Source organism: Rhipicephalus microplus, chromosome X (assembly GCF_043290135.1).
Source record: "Rhipicephalus microplus isolate Deutch F79 chromosome X, USDA_Rmic, whole genome shotgun sequence".
Lineage (NCBI taxonomy): Eukaryota > Metazoa > Arthropoda > Arachnida > Ixodida > Ixodidae > Rhipicephalus > Rhipicephalus microplus.
Genome location: NC_134710.1, coordinates 59,780,746 through 59,798,925, shown reverse-complemented (window position 1 = coordinate 59,798,925; position 18,180 = coordinate 59,780,746). Strand labels below are relative to the sequence as shown.

Sequence of the window (18,180 nt, the reverse complement as noted above, 5' to 3'; positions counted from 1 at the left end):
CTTGGCTAGTCACCCGATAAAGCAGCTGCCGAGTTACAAGGCGGCGTTGACGGGGAGCGAAGAGAAAAACGGAGAGAGAAACTGGTGCGACTGCCAGAGTGCAGAAAATAGCGCTTCTTGCTCTTCACCCCCCCCCCCCCCCCCACCATCTCTCTCTCGGCCCCACCTCCTCTTCGTCCGACGTAACCTCCAAAATTTGTTTTTTTTTTTTAAGCGCCGATCTCGAAACCTTTGCAAATCCTGCATAGTTGCTGTTAAACGACAGATGGCATGACCAGCACACAGCAAATCAGGTGCGTCGTAGCTTTCCCAGCCTTTATTTCTGCAGTTTCTGCCTCGGTTGTTAGAGCTTGGAGTAGCTTCCTGTCTGTGACAGCGCTTCCTGTAGCTTCCGTCTGTGCAAGTGACAGCGCTTACGATAGCAAATTGCTATCGCCACTGTGGCTTCAGCATTAAAGCTCTGCAATCCGACGAGCTGTTTGTGCTCGAACACAGCGTCCTCGCACCCATGGAGGACGTTTTGGAAGACGTCTGCTTTGCGGACTACATCGATGCGGACTCGAATGCAGTGGTGTGTGGTGCACTCACAGATGATGACATAATATGTCAGGTGAGAAGTGCAGAACACGTCGCTGCCAGTGACAATGATGAGGAGAAGGACGAATCACCAGTGCAGCCCTCTGCTGCGGAAGCCATGGCCGGATTGAATGCCGCCCATCTCTTCTTAAGTTTTGAAGAAGATGGAGAAGAGGCCTTCCACTAATTCCCTCATTAGAGCAAAAAGTACTGGCTGTCACCTTCAAGAAAAGAAGGCAGGCCGCGATCACAGATTAAAAAATAAATAAATTGCTAGGCGCTACTTTGCCGCAGTGAGTTGTTGTTCTTCACTTTTGAACTGAGATGGCTTTTGAACTGAGATTCGAACTGAGATGGCTTTCCCTTGCGGTTCAAATTAACAACCTTTTACTGTAGTGCATGTCAACATGCACTATTCTGTATGTTGGAATGCTTTAGTCAACGTGAAGAACAAGTTGCCGAGAGGAAATTTTCCTGGTCTTGTTTACGCCATAGGCTGACACGATTGTGACAACTGGTACATTGGTGAGACAGGTGATTTAAAAAAAAAAAGAGTTACACAACACGAATACGTTGTCACGAAATGGCGCATGACCTCGAACGCCCTCGCTGAACATGTGTAATCTACAGGCCACCAAATTGACTGGTCCAAAGAAAAGTAGCTTGCATCGTGCCTGCATCTAGAATCCCTGCACATACAGACAACTGCATATATGATGAACATGAGTGATGGGACGCTTCCGACGATGCGCTTTTGGTGCTACATCGCGTAGTTAACGTACCTAAATATGCTGTATCTTTCTTATGGCTCTTATTGCGAACAAGGCTCCCGTAGTGGGTGCCGAAACGTGAGTAATCTTTGTGCTCCTTTGGCCGGTGTATTGTTTCGTGTTTACGTTAAAAAGCAACAGTTATTGCCTTTGTTTTTTTTCATGCCTCTTCTAGCTGTTCATTGTAGTTGCAGCCGAAGAAGCAATATTTTAAGCTTTGATCAATGGGAATACTTATTTTTGTGACGGTCACACAGACTGCCATGAGTTTCCATGACCTAGCCAAATTTTTCAGGAATTCCCGGACTTTTCCAGAAGGGTCTAAATTCCCCGACTTTTTCCATGTTTTCCAGGTTGGTAGACACCCTGTAAAATCCCCCCGTGCACAAATCCTGCCATCGATCCTTGATGAAGCAGAAAGAAAACGCCCCGCCAGTTTTTCGTAAGGAGCATGAGAAGAAGAGACGAGAGCTCCCTCGCTCAAAGGGCACAGTGGCTGGCACCTGCACTATCTCACAGGCATCACCAGACTGGTCGTGAACTTGCTGTGCTGATTTTGAATGAAGAAACAGCACTAGAACAGAAGGAAGACAAAAGGATAGAAACACAAAGCTGGCTAACAACTGGATTGCTGCACTCTCAATGCTTACTTTGTACTTAAAGAACTGATAGCACGAAAACCACATTGGTCCCTGCAGCGGCTGTATTTCCCTTAAACCTGCATTTTTGTTGAGTTTTGTTGGTACAATTTACTGTTATAGCATTCACTGCTTTACCTTTAAGCGACACATAATTTTTAACCAATGGTTATTCACCCTGGAAAGTGGCGAGAGGCGGATGTGTAACATAGCGTAGCTGCCGCACAGTGAGTCTTCCGACACCAGGGCAGGCTGTCAGTGACGGGCCTGCTAGTGAAGCTGTGCATACTTTTATTGAGATCAAAAAAAAGAGGAAAAAGAAGAGCAAGACATTCGAATCGGGACCCTAACCATTACGAACTCTAAAAGACAGGATCCTTTAGAGGGTATTTACAACAAAAGTGATGACAAACCTAGATGTACTGGTCGAAGAACATTACAAAAGTCACTTGTGGCTGAAGAACCATGGATGAAGTATATTCAATAAAACACATTCCCATTGTTCACATACTCTTACATGAATTGAGGTGAAGCACGGAAAATTTGATGTTGTTCCATATATCTATTCTCTGTCCATTCTTGTTTCATGTGCTCTGAAACATTGCATCACGCTGCACCAATTAGCCTAACCAGCACCTCCTACATTTTTTTTTTTTTTCCAGTGCCTCGGCGACACTTTCTCAAGGCCGTCGAGCGCACGCTCAGCCTCTGCTCACCGCTGCTGCATGGCGGTGCTGCGCAAGTAGACCAGGCGAAGCTGGCGCTGAACGCCGCACGTATTTGGAAGCTAGTGGAATCCTGTTTTCATGAGAGTTAATTTGCATTCGTGCTTTTCGCCAGTTTCACGGGTACACGGAGGATGAAAAGTAACGAGAACATAGCAGCACGCTGTTTTCAGTGCTTCTCACCGTGGTGGCAACAAAAAAATGCTATATGGTCTTCGTCACATGTATAACTCTGTCTTTTCATCACTTTAATACATTGTACGGCTGTAGTTCCATAAAATTGCAGCTGCCGCTGGTGTTCAGGGGAGGGTGCTTGCAGTAATCAGGCAAAATAATTAGTCTCCAAATAAATCTTCGTACAACACTTGAATATGTAGCCGTCAGTTACAACCCAAATATTTTAAGAGATTATACGAAGTGGTGGCTTCAGACTACCTTTCACGTTTGGAAGCATGGCAATCAGTATCACAAAACGGAACTGCGCTGTATCCGAAACAGTCAACAAATGAGTCTATCAATAGCAATACTGCCTTGCGATAACTGCCACGTGCAACGATAACATTACACCTCGAAGTTTAATGGGAGCCCATGGGCACCACATGAGTTATCGGTGAAACAAGCGACAGTTATCATGTACAGTGTCGTAATGAATTCGTGCTTTTAAAGCTGAACAGGGTGCCCCATGCGACAAAAGTGTCCGGGTCGACAGCCATTCGGCCTCTACTTTGCTCACTACCGAAGAGGCGAGAGGGAAGAAGAATGAAACAGAGCTGAGCAGTTGGACATTGAGACTACAACAATCCGTCCACGAATACACAGACGAGCTCAAGCAACTGACAACAGGCCTCATTTTTCATGCTTGTCACCTGGGCTCAAGTTGAGAGTCGGCATTAGACTTCAGACTTTAAAAGCGCCTGTTCAAGACATAGGCCACGATTGCAAGAATCGGGCCGCATATGGAGCTGTTTTTGTTTGTCTCATGACAATTTCATTGTTTAAACTCTCAAACAGTGAAATCAACCTGGAATAGTTCCTAATTTTCCGGCACTTGCTTTGTCTCAGTGGCAACACATGTAATGCTTAAAAGCTTTGTGAACTATGGCAGGTGATTGAAATCACCTGGCATAGTTCCTAATTTTCTGGCACTTGCTTTCTCTCGGTGGCAACACATGTAATGCTCAAAAGCATTGTGAAAAGAACGTATAATGTGCTATGCCATTAGACAGTAGCAAGCACAAGGAATATTAGGCACCCAAGCTTTTAGTATTAGCTCCTGCAAAAGCTTCATTCAAAAATCGACTTTCAGCGAGTCAAAAAAGCAACTTTCAGTCAAGCGAACGTCACAATGACAAAATGATCTTCCATGAATTACTGGCATGAGCTATCTGGCATCGGCATAGCAGACGATGTGATAGCGCCTCGATCAAGTAGTCGTGAGCTACACATGCCTAACAAGTGATTTTCGATTCTCGTTTACAAGCTTCTATTATACCTGAAACGATGCGAACACAGCCGAAAATCGAGCCGTATAGCAGCTTCAAATGCAGCCGCTGCATTCGTTTGTGCGAGAGATGACAGGGTGGCATGTCTACTGTGGTGGCGGTGTTTGGCGGCGAAACACCGCACTAACACTGACAACCGCTTTCCATTGAAATCCGCTCCTTCGCCCAGGCACTGAAAAAATAGAGAAGGCGCTGGCCCAACACCCAACTTTAGTGAACTCCACATAGCTATTTTAGTTTTCCCAGATTTGATTCCGTGATGTCTAGAAACAGAAGTGACAGACATTTTTGCAGCACACCAGAACATTGCTGCAATTACATGCCGTGAAACGCCTGAAACTAGCTATCAGCAGCATTTCTGGAACTGACGGCAGTCGGCGATTAGTTGCCGAAACACTTTCTAGCTACTGAACGGCTTGTGTCATGAGCCTCTGCGAAGGATGCGCTTTGCTGTTGAGCGGACTTCCACAATGGAAGCTGCTTCGGTATCGAGCATGGCGCCATGGTTTTACTCAGGATGCTCGCGCTAGCACATGTTTATTCAATGAAATATTTATTGCCCTCTGGTTGTGACTTTGGTGGCCCAAAGATCACGCTGCATGAAGTTTTGATGTGCCAGTGGCACGATTGCCAGTCATAGGCACCCTCAAAACCGAGACTCTGGTAAAGTTTGGCGCAACTTACTTAATTTTATCAGGATGGCACAGTAAATTCAATTCGGCACACTTTGGTGCAGTTGGCGCCAGAGTGGAATCACTGCAGCAACACCAACAAAGTGTGCAGTTTCTTTACAGACATGTGCATGCTTGACTACCTCACACATGTACTTGCAGTGGGCATTCAAATAAAACTGCTTGCAAAGTGCACTAATTTGAAAAAGGACAAGAGAAGGGAAGAGCATGAGCACTTGTTTTTGTCCCTTCTCTTGTCCTGTGCGAATTTTCATGCTACACAAACAGTAATGCATCGCCAACAAGCCCAATTTCACATGTTCCAGGAAAGTTTACAACATCAATGTCACGTGCAAAGACATTCCTTTTCTCATTGGCACGGCTGAGGTGTTTATCCAGAAGACAAGCATGGCAAGTGACTGAGAAAACAATGCGAAGGAGGGTCTGAAACAAAGTGCTACACTTAAGTGTCCTATATTTTTGAAGTGGAAAGCAGTGCCGTCACGTGCCAATAAGCTGGCATGTAGTAGATAGGGGGCAAAAGACCACCACAAGGGTCCCCCCCCAAAAATGCGACAAAGTACCACAAACTTTCACATCTGCACAGATCAGTGCCCTGAATCTTAACCCAATGCAAAAGAACGAGTGCCATATGTGAGTTCTGAAGGCATCATTTCTGTAATACGAAATGCTGAAAGGCAATTTCAGATGACGGAGAAAGTAACTGCTACTCACGTCAGTCCTCCAAGGCCAATAGAGGTGAAGAAATTAATGGCAAACCGAGTGTTCTTGGGCAAGTCTCTCGGAAACAGACCTTCAAAAGCATCTTGAAGTGTCCTAGAAAAAGGAATCGTAATGCTACATGAAGATACTATACAGTAGAGATCGCAAACCTTCGCACAACTACATTTGCCACTACCCATGCAGGGAAGCTAGAAGTTAAATGAACCTGCATCACGTACACATGATGCCAGTTACACGCTACTGTACAGGAGGCCTATGTACACACAATGCGGCCCAAAAATTGTTACTACCAGCGTTGTTGCGGCTGTACACGGTGTTTCATGATGTTTTATGAACAGCGGTGTTTATGAATACGGTGTTTTATGAACAACGTAAAACTGTCCACTGGCATTCGCCCATCGTGCTTAGGCTTCTCATTGAACCTAGTGTAGTTAGTCGGCAACCTGCTAGCTGGTCGACAAGCTCAGCAGCGACTCCCATCAATTACAGAAATGTCGAGCAAGAACTACTGTAAGCCAAGTGTCTACACAGCTGTCCTCTTACCAAGCTAAAACAAACCTTAATGAGATCCTTGGTGGTTAACTAATTTACTTCAATAGAGAAGAAAAATACTTTTGACATACAAACATGCATTTCGAATAATGGCAATCGGCCACATTTCAGAAATTTTTCAGTACACCTTTTTGTGCATAGGCGTTCACTACTAGATCAGGGGGCGGGAGGGGGGGGTGGGTGGGTTCAAACTACAAACTTGCAAATGTATCGAAATAAAATGGGCAAATATTATATCAGATACTATTTTTGTGGTAGTATCTTGTACCGGTATCTTGCCTGAGTATCTTGTATCGCATCGTAATACAATTTCAAAGTATCCTTGCAGAGTCCTGGCATGACAGCAAGCAGCACAATTACTAAAAGCTGAGTGAGCTCAGACATATGCAAACACATTACTTGGCTAACGGTGCCACATAAAAAGAACATGAGGAGGAAAGACAGACATAGCTTCCATTCATCTTACTTTTTATTTTGTCAGTGGGACCATTACCAAAGAAATTAAAGCAGCACTACATCACCTTCCAAACATAAGACTAAACAGACAAAAAAGAGCTGAGATAAGCAGAAGTGAAGCTTCCCAGATGAAATAGAAAACCTGCTGCTTTTTTATTACAATTCCCCAGGACTGCTTATGCACTGCTTGCATAATGGATTGCTAATGTCACCAACAATGGTTTGAGGCACTTGGTATAATTGGCTGCTTACACCTACAAATGCTTGTGTTTTTATTGAAAAACTTTTGTAGCAGAGACTTTCGTCATTACACTCCAGCACTGAACAATGTTGCGATAGTGTGTCCAAAAGCTAACTTCCATGGCAGCACATTTTTATCTGGGCAATTTGAGAACAGTGTTTGCAATGCTAGCAATCACTTTTCACAGACACATAAAAAATTAACAGCTGATTTTCTCTCATCCTCCTATAGCTCATGATGTGGCATTAATAACGATTAGATGGCAGCAGAATGTGAAGGAACTTCTCGAACTGTGAACGAATGTGCTGGTCTATTCCAGTGCCAGCTGGACCAGTTTCATACACTGCTAAAACATCTAAAGCGAAAGAGTGGCGATATATGCCCTAATACTGCGATCCAGTACTTCAAAGCAGCTACTGCCTATCAATCAAATTTATACTAGAATTAGAACACACTTGTTTGAATCCACCATGTCTTCATAGATGATACGCTCTGCAGTTACTAGCCGTTTTTCTTCAATAAATGAATGTGGTGTGGATAGGAAACAACAATCGATTGGAACTATCCTTACGGTTGCAATTAGATGCCCTAGCACTTTACTGGAGTGAGAAAAAAAATTAAAAAATAAGCAGCAGCAACGCTGCACGGGGAAGAAGGGTGGTTGTTGGAGTAACTTTTGCACCTGTGGCTCCGGGTGCTTGCCGGCCGCACGCACTCCGCATGGAACGTATGATTGCGTCCTTATCAAGAGCGCTTTGAGTTTCTTGTCGGGAAAAAGTGTCGCCGTTTTCGCATTTGCTACCCCATCCACAAATTTTAAAAGCTTTCCGATGCAAGCTTTCCCCTTTGCTGCCACAATGCGCACTTGCACAAGCTTGGTGGATTTTAGTCGCCGATGGTGTCCTGGCCGCGAACTTAAGCATTGTATCATGCACGCTGCTCTTGGATGAATGCTTGAGTGCGATATTTTCGAAGCCCAATCTTGATCTTGTCTTGTACAAACTTCCCACGACAACATGCCGAACTGTACGCTAGGCCTAATCAGCGTTGGTTGCTTTTTGGTGGCAGTCACAGGCGATCTAAGTTGCGGTTTTGCATGGATTCAACGTGACTATTTGCGGTGGCTCTACTTGATGAATAGGGGTGGACATGGGTGATGTTTTTAACACTCAAATGTGGGTTCACAATTTGATTGCAATGTCATGGATATGGGGAACCAACAAATGTCCGCAATGATGCTTTCTCTTCGCATCTTTTTTTCTTCCCACATTCATTTTGTTGGCAACGCAAGTCCTTTGATGTTAATATTTAAAAATTTGAATGCTTGTAAGCACACCGCATCGCGTGCCTCAATTCTTAGGCAAGCAAGCCAGCATGATGAACATGTTTAGTGCTTTAGCAGCCTATGAAGAAAGTTGTTTTGAATGTAATGCGGATATTCGCGACTTTGGCGAATCGCGTTATCAGCGGTCTATGCTGTAGTCAGATATAAAATTTTCAGAAATTTTACCCTGAGCAAACCCTGAACCTGGAGCCAGATTTTGAGGGAAAAAAATACGCCTAGTATGCGAGTTAATATGGTAATAAAATTATGGATTATTAGAAATTCACTGCACTGAACAGCAGTGGCTTGCTGATAAAAAAAATCCTATATGTGTCATACAAGCTAGGCATACAATGCACATATAAATAAAACCTTTCATTATTGCCCACTGAGGACAGACTTACGGATCTTTTATTCTTTCGTTCAGTTTTGGTAGACCCATGTATTCGCATAATTCTTGAAACAATATCTTGATAAAGATGCGGCTGGATGATGTAGTGTCATCTTCGGTAAGCTTGATATGAGAAAGAACCTACACGAAAGGAAATATTTCTTGAAAGCAACCATCTATCACATAAAATGACAATTACATTATTTAAAAGAAGTTCCACAAAAGACAAGTACCTACTACTTTACTTCACTTAAGAGTTACACAGTACAATGTCCAATTATGTCAGGAACACAGTGGCATAACAATATACAAAACAAAAAGGCATCTAGGCATAGAACTGCATGCAACCATTTCACCGCATGCCTGAACCATTTCATTACATGCATTGAAACCTGAACCATTTCATTGCATGCAGCACAAGATAAAGTTCAACTGTACACAAAAAGTAACAAACTCAGTTTTGCCAAAAAGGAATCTCTTATGAAAGAAAGTGCTGGAAAACTATATGAATGAAGGTTCACTTGACACTGAAATCTTGAACAGCACAGGCAGAAGGGAGCAAATGCTTTTGTGCTGTCTCTCTCTTTTTCTCACACATGCATGCACACAAACACACAGTATCTTTTTATTATACAAACGCCCCCCAAATAATCTCGCTGATTCATACAGTGTACCGTGGCAATCGCATGTTGCAAATATTACAGTGTTACAAACCGTGCAGACCCTCCATTTCAGAAAACAATTCCTACGAAATGATGCCTTGACCCTGCAGTGACGCAGTTCTGGATGTGCAGTCAACATTTTCCTTTTTTCGCGCTGCAATCTGCCATTTTGTAGAGCCAAAGACTACTACAACAAGCTGTATTGCCAGAATGAAAGCTTCCAAAATAGAGTGGCATCTAGCTACCTTATCGCTAGGGAAAGAGTGAATACTTCACCAAAGCCTTGTATTTGCACCTCGCTCCTATGATACATGTACACGTTGGGGTGAGAAAAGCCTTACTCGGTCGTTAGCCGTGCATCAATGATGTATTGTTGACGTCGTGTTACATTGACGAAGTAGGCGTAGTTGGAATAAAGGGCTGCGCCTGCCCCTCCCCTCAGCAAGAAAAGTGTGGGAAGGACGAACGAGAAACCGGAACTAGCAAAAGTGGGTCGTTCAAAACACAGCAACTTCCTTATTACAGCTCTTATTCACAAAGTTCTTGTGCAGTTATTTGAACATTGGAGGTACAAGTGCGCAGTTATTTCAACATTGGAAATTTTCAACTTCGAGGTTGTTTCCTGGCCCTTTAAGGAAGGAAGAAGAAAAAATAGAAACAGAAAAATCTCGAGGTGACAATGTAGCTACCAGGTCACTACATGGTCGGCTCAGATGCTGTTTAGAGATTGCTAATAACACAATTAAATTACCAGCTCGGTGGCTTTTCCTATATTGCGCCTTACTATCACTTATTATAACTTATTTAGTTGAATATTGCAGCTTGCCTTTCACCTCACTTTTATCAAACTTCCTTAATTATCAGACATACAACAAGATTAGAGGTGCGACAAGTGTTTGTTACTTCTGTATACAATATGAAATAAAATGCTTTTTTAAACACTGTCTTCATTGTTTGCCTGGCCTACCTATTTATAAAAATGTTTTAGTGTATGAGACATAATTTTAAAAATATACATGCAATGCACATACATGTACAGACACAAACATGCACACATTTATAAAAATGCATATCTTTGGTGTGGGCTAACATACTTTAATATTGTCTAGCCCTCTCAGGGACTTCAGAAGCAGGGAGCAGAAGGGGCTCAGCCCCATCCTTTCTCCAAGCTGATACGTGCAGTAATCCCAGAAGTTGCCTCCTCACCTAGACGCCTCCCACATACCAACCATACTTGTTATTGGTCAATAATACTATAACCTTTTAATTTTTCCAGACGAACCTATTTGACGTCCCTGAATTATAGTTCGAGATTTTCCTTGAATATCATTAAAAAAGAAGTACTTAGAAGGGTAGCAGCTTAGGCTAATTGGTATGTCATGGCGAGTATTATAGCACGAACTGAAAACAAGGACACAGAGACATAGTGCTCGTCCTTGTTTGTCTCTATATCTCCTGTCAGTTGGTGCTACAGGATTCATCAGTAGTTAGACTGTATTTTCTTTTTCTCCAAACCCACTGCCTTGCCATTTCCATTCATAATACACTATTAAAAGGCGGTTGTTGGGATACAAACTTGCATGTTACCAGAAAGCCTATCAAAGCTCACTCCTCCGCAAATTCTTCGAAGGTAGATCAATTTCTTATTCAAGTAAATTCAATAAAACATATTTAAAAATAAACTTTACTATGTATGCTGCTTAACTGAGAACAACATAGAGCACCTCACATAATCAATATCAGCTTGGTTTTTATGCAAATAACCAACCACCATGTCATGGATTCGTGTTGGTTGCTATGTACCTCATATATGTTTTTTCTCGCAGTTGTTGACACAGTGCAGCTGTCGACATAGTGGTGTCATACCTACTAATTTTTCTCGGCTACCAACCGATTCCCAGATTTTAAAAAAAATCTACTGATTTTGGCACAGTTAATATATTTCTTTAATTTTAACATTTCCTAAATAAAAAAAAACTCCCAAGCATTTCCCCGAGGGTGAACATGGTTAAGTGCGAATACACGGGGTGATGCTATGAGGGGTATTTATTAATTCGCACTATTATATTTATTAATCACACTATGGTGCCTTTATGGTGTAATGGTTCCTGGGAATTGCTATTTGATCACACGGGGGAGTTTACGTTAACTCACTGGCAAATGCCAACAGATTTTAACTTTACTCCCCCTCGCAACCCGCTCTCGACGGGGAGACTGAGAGAGAAGGCGGGCGCGTGAGAGAGAGGGGTGCGCGTGCAGCTGCAGGGAGCGAGGAGAGCGGAGGAGCGAGCGAAGGGGGAGGGGGTATTAGGCGCGTTACTGACACCGATATCAGCGTCGCGTCCGTGGCTTATTCGGTAGAGCGTCGCGCTGCGGCCCGCCAAGTCCTCTTTCTTTTAAAGATAGAGAGAAGACTGCGCACGCCGCCGACGGCGGTGGATGGTTTGGGGTCGCTTATAAAGTGTATTCACACTTAAAAATAAACTTCAGTAGTAAGTCCATCCTCCTGTGTGTCCCTCTCTTGTGCTCCAGTCCTGAACTTTCTGGAACCCTTCACTTTTACATCAAGTACCAACTGGCCTAGGAAACTAAACTGCTACCCTATATGTTTCATTTGTTGTTTCAGTAGTGGCATTTACATCCACTCCCAACCCCTTCTTACACGATGCTAGCGTCTGCTGAAATGTCCTTTCCAACTTGGAAGACTGATGCATGTTTTAACAGGTTTAAATGCGTTAGCCCTGCACTTCAGTACACAAGGAGCGAAAACGACATGCATGTCTCCCTTGCAATCCCCTTTACATCTTCTTCAATCTCTGCCCCCCCCCCCCCCCCCTCCCACTGTGCATCCACACGAAGATGGAGCTTTAGCATATCTCGGGGGTGTGCATACTCGGTCTCCACCAATGCGCCCTCTCTGCCTAAACGTGGTAAGTTCATCCTTCTCCTGTGCGTCTCTCTCTTGTGCTCCAGTCCAGTCTTGAACTTTCTGGAACCCTGCACTTTCACATCATGTACCAACTGGCCCAGAAAACCAAACTGCTCTCTCTGCCTTAAGGTATCAACATGTTTTGCTATGAAAAGAACCGTAAACAGGGGTTGTGTCAAGCCGACATTTCAACAAACAGGCTTGCCTTCCTGAAAGCGAAAAGGAGAACCGATTTCTTTAGCGCTACCACCTCTATGCTTCGTGCCCTCTCCTTCCTAACAAAGGAGCAGGAGAGGGCAAGATTGGATACGTGGGGGTGGGAGAGTGAGGGAAGGCGGCACTGTGACAAAGAGGGAACAGGCGTTCCGTGAATAACACGAAAAAGAAGGAAGTGGTGGGAAGGTGAGGATGTGCACGTTTCGCTTAATCACAGCTGACAGAAGTTAACAATTGTAGGTCTGAAATTACAAAACGAAGGGCTTAACTTGCACTGTTTCTTTATATACACCATACCGAGAGGATCTCAAATCCCCTTTAGAAACATTTATACCTGCTGGCAGGAGTGTATTGAATTAGTGAATGAGGTATAACTCTATATTTTCTGTCTCTTGAAGACTGGAAGTTTGACTGAAGTATGTAGAATTTCAGATCGTCGAAGTTGTGCCCTGCTGCATTGAAATTCTGTGCCACTGATTTTGGTAATTTCGTTGCCGTGTCCGCATGATGACTGTCGAATCAAACATTAACAGGCTGTCCTGTTTTGCGAATGCACCAATTATGACAATATGAACATTAGGTCATGTAGTTAATATTTGCACTAGTGCAGGTAAAACCACATTTTATATGATGGAGGAAGTCACTCACGGTGCTGGCAACCGCAGCAAGAGCAGCTCTTCTAGCCTTGAGGAAGACAATTCGCTTGTGGAAACGTCTGCTCTATACAACCCCCGTTTACGAATGTTTTCATCGCAAGCTTCCATTTAATTACATTTATTATACATGCTGTTATAAATGCTTACAAACCATATATATATATATATATATATATATATATATATATATATATATATATATATGAAACAAATTACTTCCGTAAATTATTAATTTTTTTATGTCATAAAGTGCTTTTTATGAATATACTAACTTTTCGAAAAGTCTATTTAGCTGGTACAGCTACTGATATTGTCTTCAGGCCATCTGGCAGCACTGCCCTTATGTAACTGTTTTACACGCTCACGTGGTCAGCTGTGTTCACAAAACAGTGGCTAGGTGTCATAAAAACATTTCCAGATCATTAACCACCTCACTCTCTGGCAAACAAGATTTCCAGCCATGATAAGCAGGTCACTAGCTAAATACTAAAGGAAGATACAAATAACACAAGATATAAAATTTTCATGTTCGTACTCCTTTCAAAATTACGCCCAAACATTCTGCCACAACCACATGCCAAAATGTTCCTGTTTACTTTTAAGTTAGAAATATTAAATTTTACTGTGATGGAATTCTTTAAATACATATTTTAAAGATAAAAACACAACTATGCTAATTTGCATGGAAATCAACCAACACCTCTGCAGCTGCTTCTCTCAATGTTCACAACTAACCACATTCAGACTGAAACCAAGCCTCTTATACATGACATAAGCATGCAATGATTGTTTGTTATTTGTGTCACATGGGTTGTCAAAGCACTTGACAATATTGTGCAGCTTGCATGTCTCAAAACAGTCAGTGATGCTGTATGAACTCAAAAACACCAGTTCAAAATGCTCTGCGTATCCCCCTCCCTTTTTTTTTTTCAATTGACAGAACCAATTAAAAACATTAGAATAAGAATTAGAATAAAATTCTGTGCCACTTATAATTTCGTTGCGCTGTCTGCATAACGACTGTTGAATCAAACATTAACAGGCTGTCCTGTATCGTGAATGCACCGTTTATAACAATATGAAAATTCGATTGATTGATTGATATGTGGGGTTTAACGTCCCAAAACCACCATATGATTATGAGAGACGCCGTAGTGGAGGGTTCCGGAAATTTCGACCACCTGGGGTTCTTTAACGTGCACCCAAATCTGAGCACACGGGCCTACAACATTTCCGCCTCCATCGAAAATGCAGCCGCCACAGCCGGGATTTGATCCCGCGACCAGCGGGTCAGCAGCCGAGTACCTTAGCCACTAGACCACCGTGGCAGGGCCACAATATGAAAATTCGATCATGATACAAGAAGCTAGCGACCTCTTGAATACTGCAGTCATAAGACCATGGTAAGTAGCACTTGAACCCTAATTTGCACTTCTAAACAAAGAAAAATAAAAAAATTAGCTAAATGTGGTCCAACAAAGTGACATGTAATTATTGTTCACAACAGCTACAAATGAAGCTTAAACTTGAGAAACATATCCATAAGCACAAAAATAGTAACTGAACTGCACTGTCGGTTGTACTTGCCGAATAGATGAACTAAAAAACTAAACATGAGGCACTTACGTTCCATGGAATGGCATCTGTGAAGAGAAGGTGAGAAAAGAACTTGGCAACATTGCGCAGCTTGTTTGTCTCAAAACGGTGAATGGTGTCGTATGAACTCAAGAAAATCTGTTCAAAAGGCTCTGCATAATCCTTTTTCAACTGGCAGAAACGCTGTAAAAGGTTGAAACAAAAAAGTATTCATATATTACTTCATTCACAGTGCAAAAAGAAGGAGCGATGCAATGTTGCCTACAATATATGTCAAATGTAGCCTTATAAAAGTTATAATACAGTCAAACATCAATATAAAGATGTCTTACTTGCAATAGACAACTTTGAAAACATGAATTTTATTAAGTAGTGGTTCTTAATTTATACAGTAAGAAATACCCTTAAAAGAATACTTAAGAAAAATTGGAAAAACCTGAGAAACATCGAAATTCTACTCGAAAAATGGCACTGTTCCAATAAGCAGAGTTAATTGCCTGTATTTTTTTAACAGTTGGCTGTATTTTCTATTGATTGTCAGCGCGCTAAGGCTACACCCGAATGCAAGCCGTGTCGTTCACATTCACAGAGGTGCATGCAGGATGCACATGTTTCTGTCCTCCTCTTCCTTTTCTCCACCTCTCCTTTCATTCCACTGTCCCCCTTCCACAAAAGCACTGATGCTTTACCCCAGCCAAAATCATTGTTGGCTATCGCTGCTGTTAATACCGGTTCTAGGAACTTAAGGGGTAGACCAGCGAGTTGAGTGACCCGGGTGATGGCTGGTATTGTCGGCTTGCTCGCTTTAGGCATTTGTGATGTCACCAAACACCGCCTCCTCTAGTTCATGGCACGGCCGCTAGACAGGTAGTTTGTGAAAACATTAAATTCTCTATTTTCCTGTAGTTATGTCTCTATCAAAATCTTGGCAGCAAAAACTTTCTTCAGTATCCCTTTGGAGGTTTCTAGAAAAATCCTGCATTTTATTTGTGAGCATTTGAAGTGCAGAGGCTGAAGAAGAGAGTGCTGTAGCGTGACAGGTTGTCTCAAGAGCCGAAATAAAACCAAGAACATGAAAAAGATATCGAACTGTTTAACATCCATGTGATAGCGCTGGGCATCAATACGAAGGAATGCCCTAAAACTACAACAGGAAAAATAGCGGCAGAGCTGATGCGTCGTCTGGCCTTCCTTCAATTGTGCGAGCACAATTGTATAGTGATCTTCCATCAATTACAAATAGCCTCTCAGTTGCGATAGCACTAAGGACTACTGGAAATAGTTTTAATCTTTTGTGTGTGTGTGTGTGTGTGTGTGTGTGTGTGTGTGTGTGTGTGTGTGTGTGTGCGCGCGCGCGTGTGTGTGCGTGTGTGTGTGTGTGTGTGTGTGTGATGGGCGCATAACAGTAGGGTTTCCTAGCACATGCTGAAAGCGATAACAATACGAACCTGAGCACCCACTCGCCGCTTGACTCCTCTGCTGCGAGTGAGTCAAGCGGCGGTTCATGCTATTTGAACTAGTGCTAAAATACCAAATCGGAATTGGATTCATAAGATTTCAGCTGCCGAGGCAAGGACCAGCTTGAAATTGGAACCCAATCAAGAGTATCTTAGAAACTGGCGGGGCATGATTATTCTCAGTGGTAAAAAAGTCTCAGCTGTTGTGCTCATTTACCGAGCATGCAGAACATATTCATTCCAAAAGTAGGTGTTTTTCTCCTTCTTAGTTGTATCAATAACGAGTAAGCAATGCATTCATACCCATAAAAAAAATTTTTTTTTACACTTAATAGTGACTCCTAAAAAATTAGGGTAACTATTTTTTTTATATTGGCCAAACAGGTTCTCGACTTTCTGCGCAAGCTGAAGGAAAACGAGAAGGGAGACAGTCTCCCTTCTCGTTCACCTTCAGCTTGCACAGCAAGTAGAGATTTCAAGCATGAACCAAGCAGTCTGCAAAGAGGTATTGCTTACAGAAGTCTGTCATGCTACCTTACTGAGCACGAAAAAAATATTCCCTCCAATCAGGATGTCTACCAATTTGATATTTCGAAATTCCCCGAATTTTCCAGGTTTTCCATGATGATTAAAAGCAAATTCCATGACCGCCACGTCTGCATGGAAAACTCGGTGCACTGGAAACAAGCCCTCAAATCGTAAAAAAAACATCAGGTGCTCCATATAAGTAAACATAATTACCAGACACACTCAGAATGTTCCGAGCGCGTGGGGTGAATGTGAAAAAATATGTATATCTGGATCTCGCCAAAATGAAACCCCTGAGCCAGGCAGTGAGCAAGTCGGCTGTTTGATGTTCGAAAGAACCAGGAAGCAAACACGCAAGTTAAAAGCAACCGCAGATGAAAGTTTGAAGGAGCTTGCGATAGTCCGACATTGCAGTCAAAGCTGCTAGGAAACGTAGAAGTGGTGCCATCTCACAGCATTCATGTAAAATGAGGACACGGAAGTCTGGCCAGTTCTGCCAATGGAGCATAATCTAGGTAACTATAATGGCTGTAGCCCATGCCTCTTAGGATGTGGATTGCATTCAATTAGATCGACCTGAACTGTTGTATTTACAGACTCAACTATTAGGATGTGGAATAGATTAGATCTGATTCAACATGAATTGCTGTGTTTACTATTGATGTGCATCCCTGCCTAATTTGCGCACCTCTAAAATATACTTTTCAGAAAGAAAAAAAAAACTGCTACTCGCGTATTCTGTGTACCTTGCCTTGACAATAAATAACGACAATGTTGCAAGAACAGAGCTGTACTGCAAATTTTTTTCCATCTTTTTCCAATGAGCACATGCATGTTTCTATCTTATGTACTTGGGCTCTGACATTTAAAGTGCCTCGGAAGTCTTCGGACAGCTGCAATGAAAGCTGGGGACGGCATGCCGATGTTTGAATATGTGGTGGCAAGAAGGAATCTGTCAAGGTGCAGCAGCTACTTTGATTCCACAGATGAATCACAGATGTCAACACATTACCTTGATTTACGTAATCTTCTGTGGATGTCACGTTAAAAAATAATTGCAGATATATTTTTACAATATCTCACGAAACTGAAATGAGAAATTTACCTGAGGTTATACAAGCGCTACCCTTGAAACACAAGCTACCAGCAATAAGTGTGTAGCTAAGGACGTTTGCTGTTGCATCACCAATAATAATAATAATAATAATAACAATAATAATAATAATAATAATTCGGCAAACTTCTGCTGATGGCAGTTCTAGCCTAGACAAACCAGACGGCCTTAAAGCCAAGCCGAAATCGCAGCCTAGACAAACATGTGTAAATTTAGAGACGTGAGTAGTGCAATGTGAAGGACAAGTTGCTGAGCAGAAATTTCCTTGGTCCTGTTTATGCCATAGGCTGCCACAATTGTGACAACCAGTACATCGGTGAAACTGGTGATTTTAAGAAAAGAGTTAAACAACATAAATATGACGCCACGAAATGACGCATGGCCTCAACTGCACTCGCTCAACACGCGAAATCTGCAGACCACCAAATAAAC

The 18,180-nt window shown here is 42.5% G+C and overlaps 1 protein-coding gene across 3 annotated transcripts in view; it reads right to left on the bottom strand.

The window, feature by feature from the left end:
- The window catches only part of ncm (pre-mRNA-splicing factor nucampholin), a 97,921-nt gene that overhangs the window by 12,010 nt on the left and 67,731 nt on the right, over window positions 1-18,180 (bottom strand). For all 3 annotated transcript variants that reach the window (XM_075876883.1, XM_075876884.1, XM_075876885.1), the window contains 3 exons: window positions 14,680-14,832; window positions 8,604-8,731; window positions 5,618-5,719 (listed from right to left, as the gene is read on the bottom strand). In XM_075876883.1, the coding sequence (XP_075732998.1) occupies window positions 5,618-5,719; window positions 8,604-8,731; window positions 14,680-14,832 (383 nt within the window). The remainder of the gene's footprint in view (window positions 1-5,617; window positions 5,720-8,603; window positions 8,732-14,679; window positions 14,833-18,180) is intronic.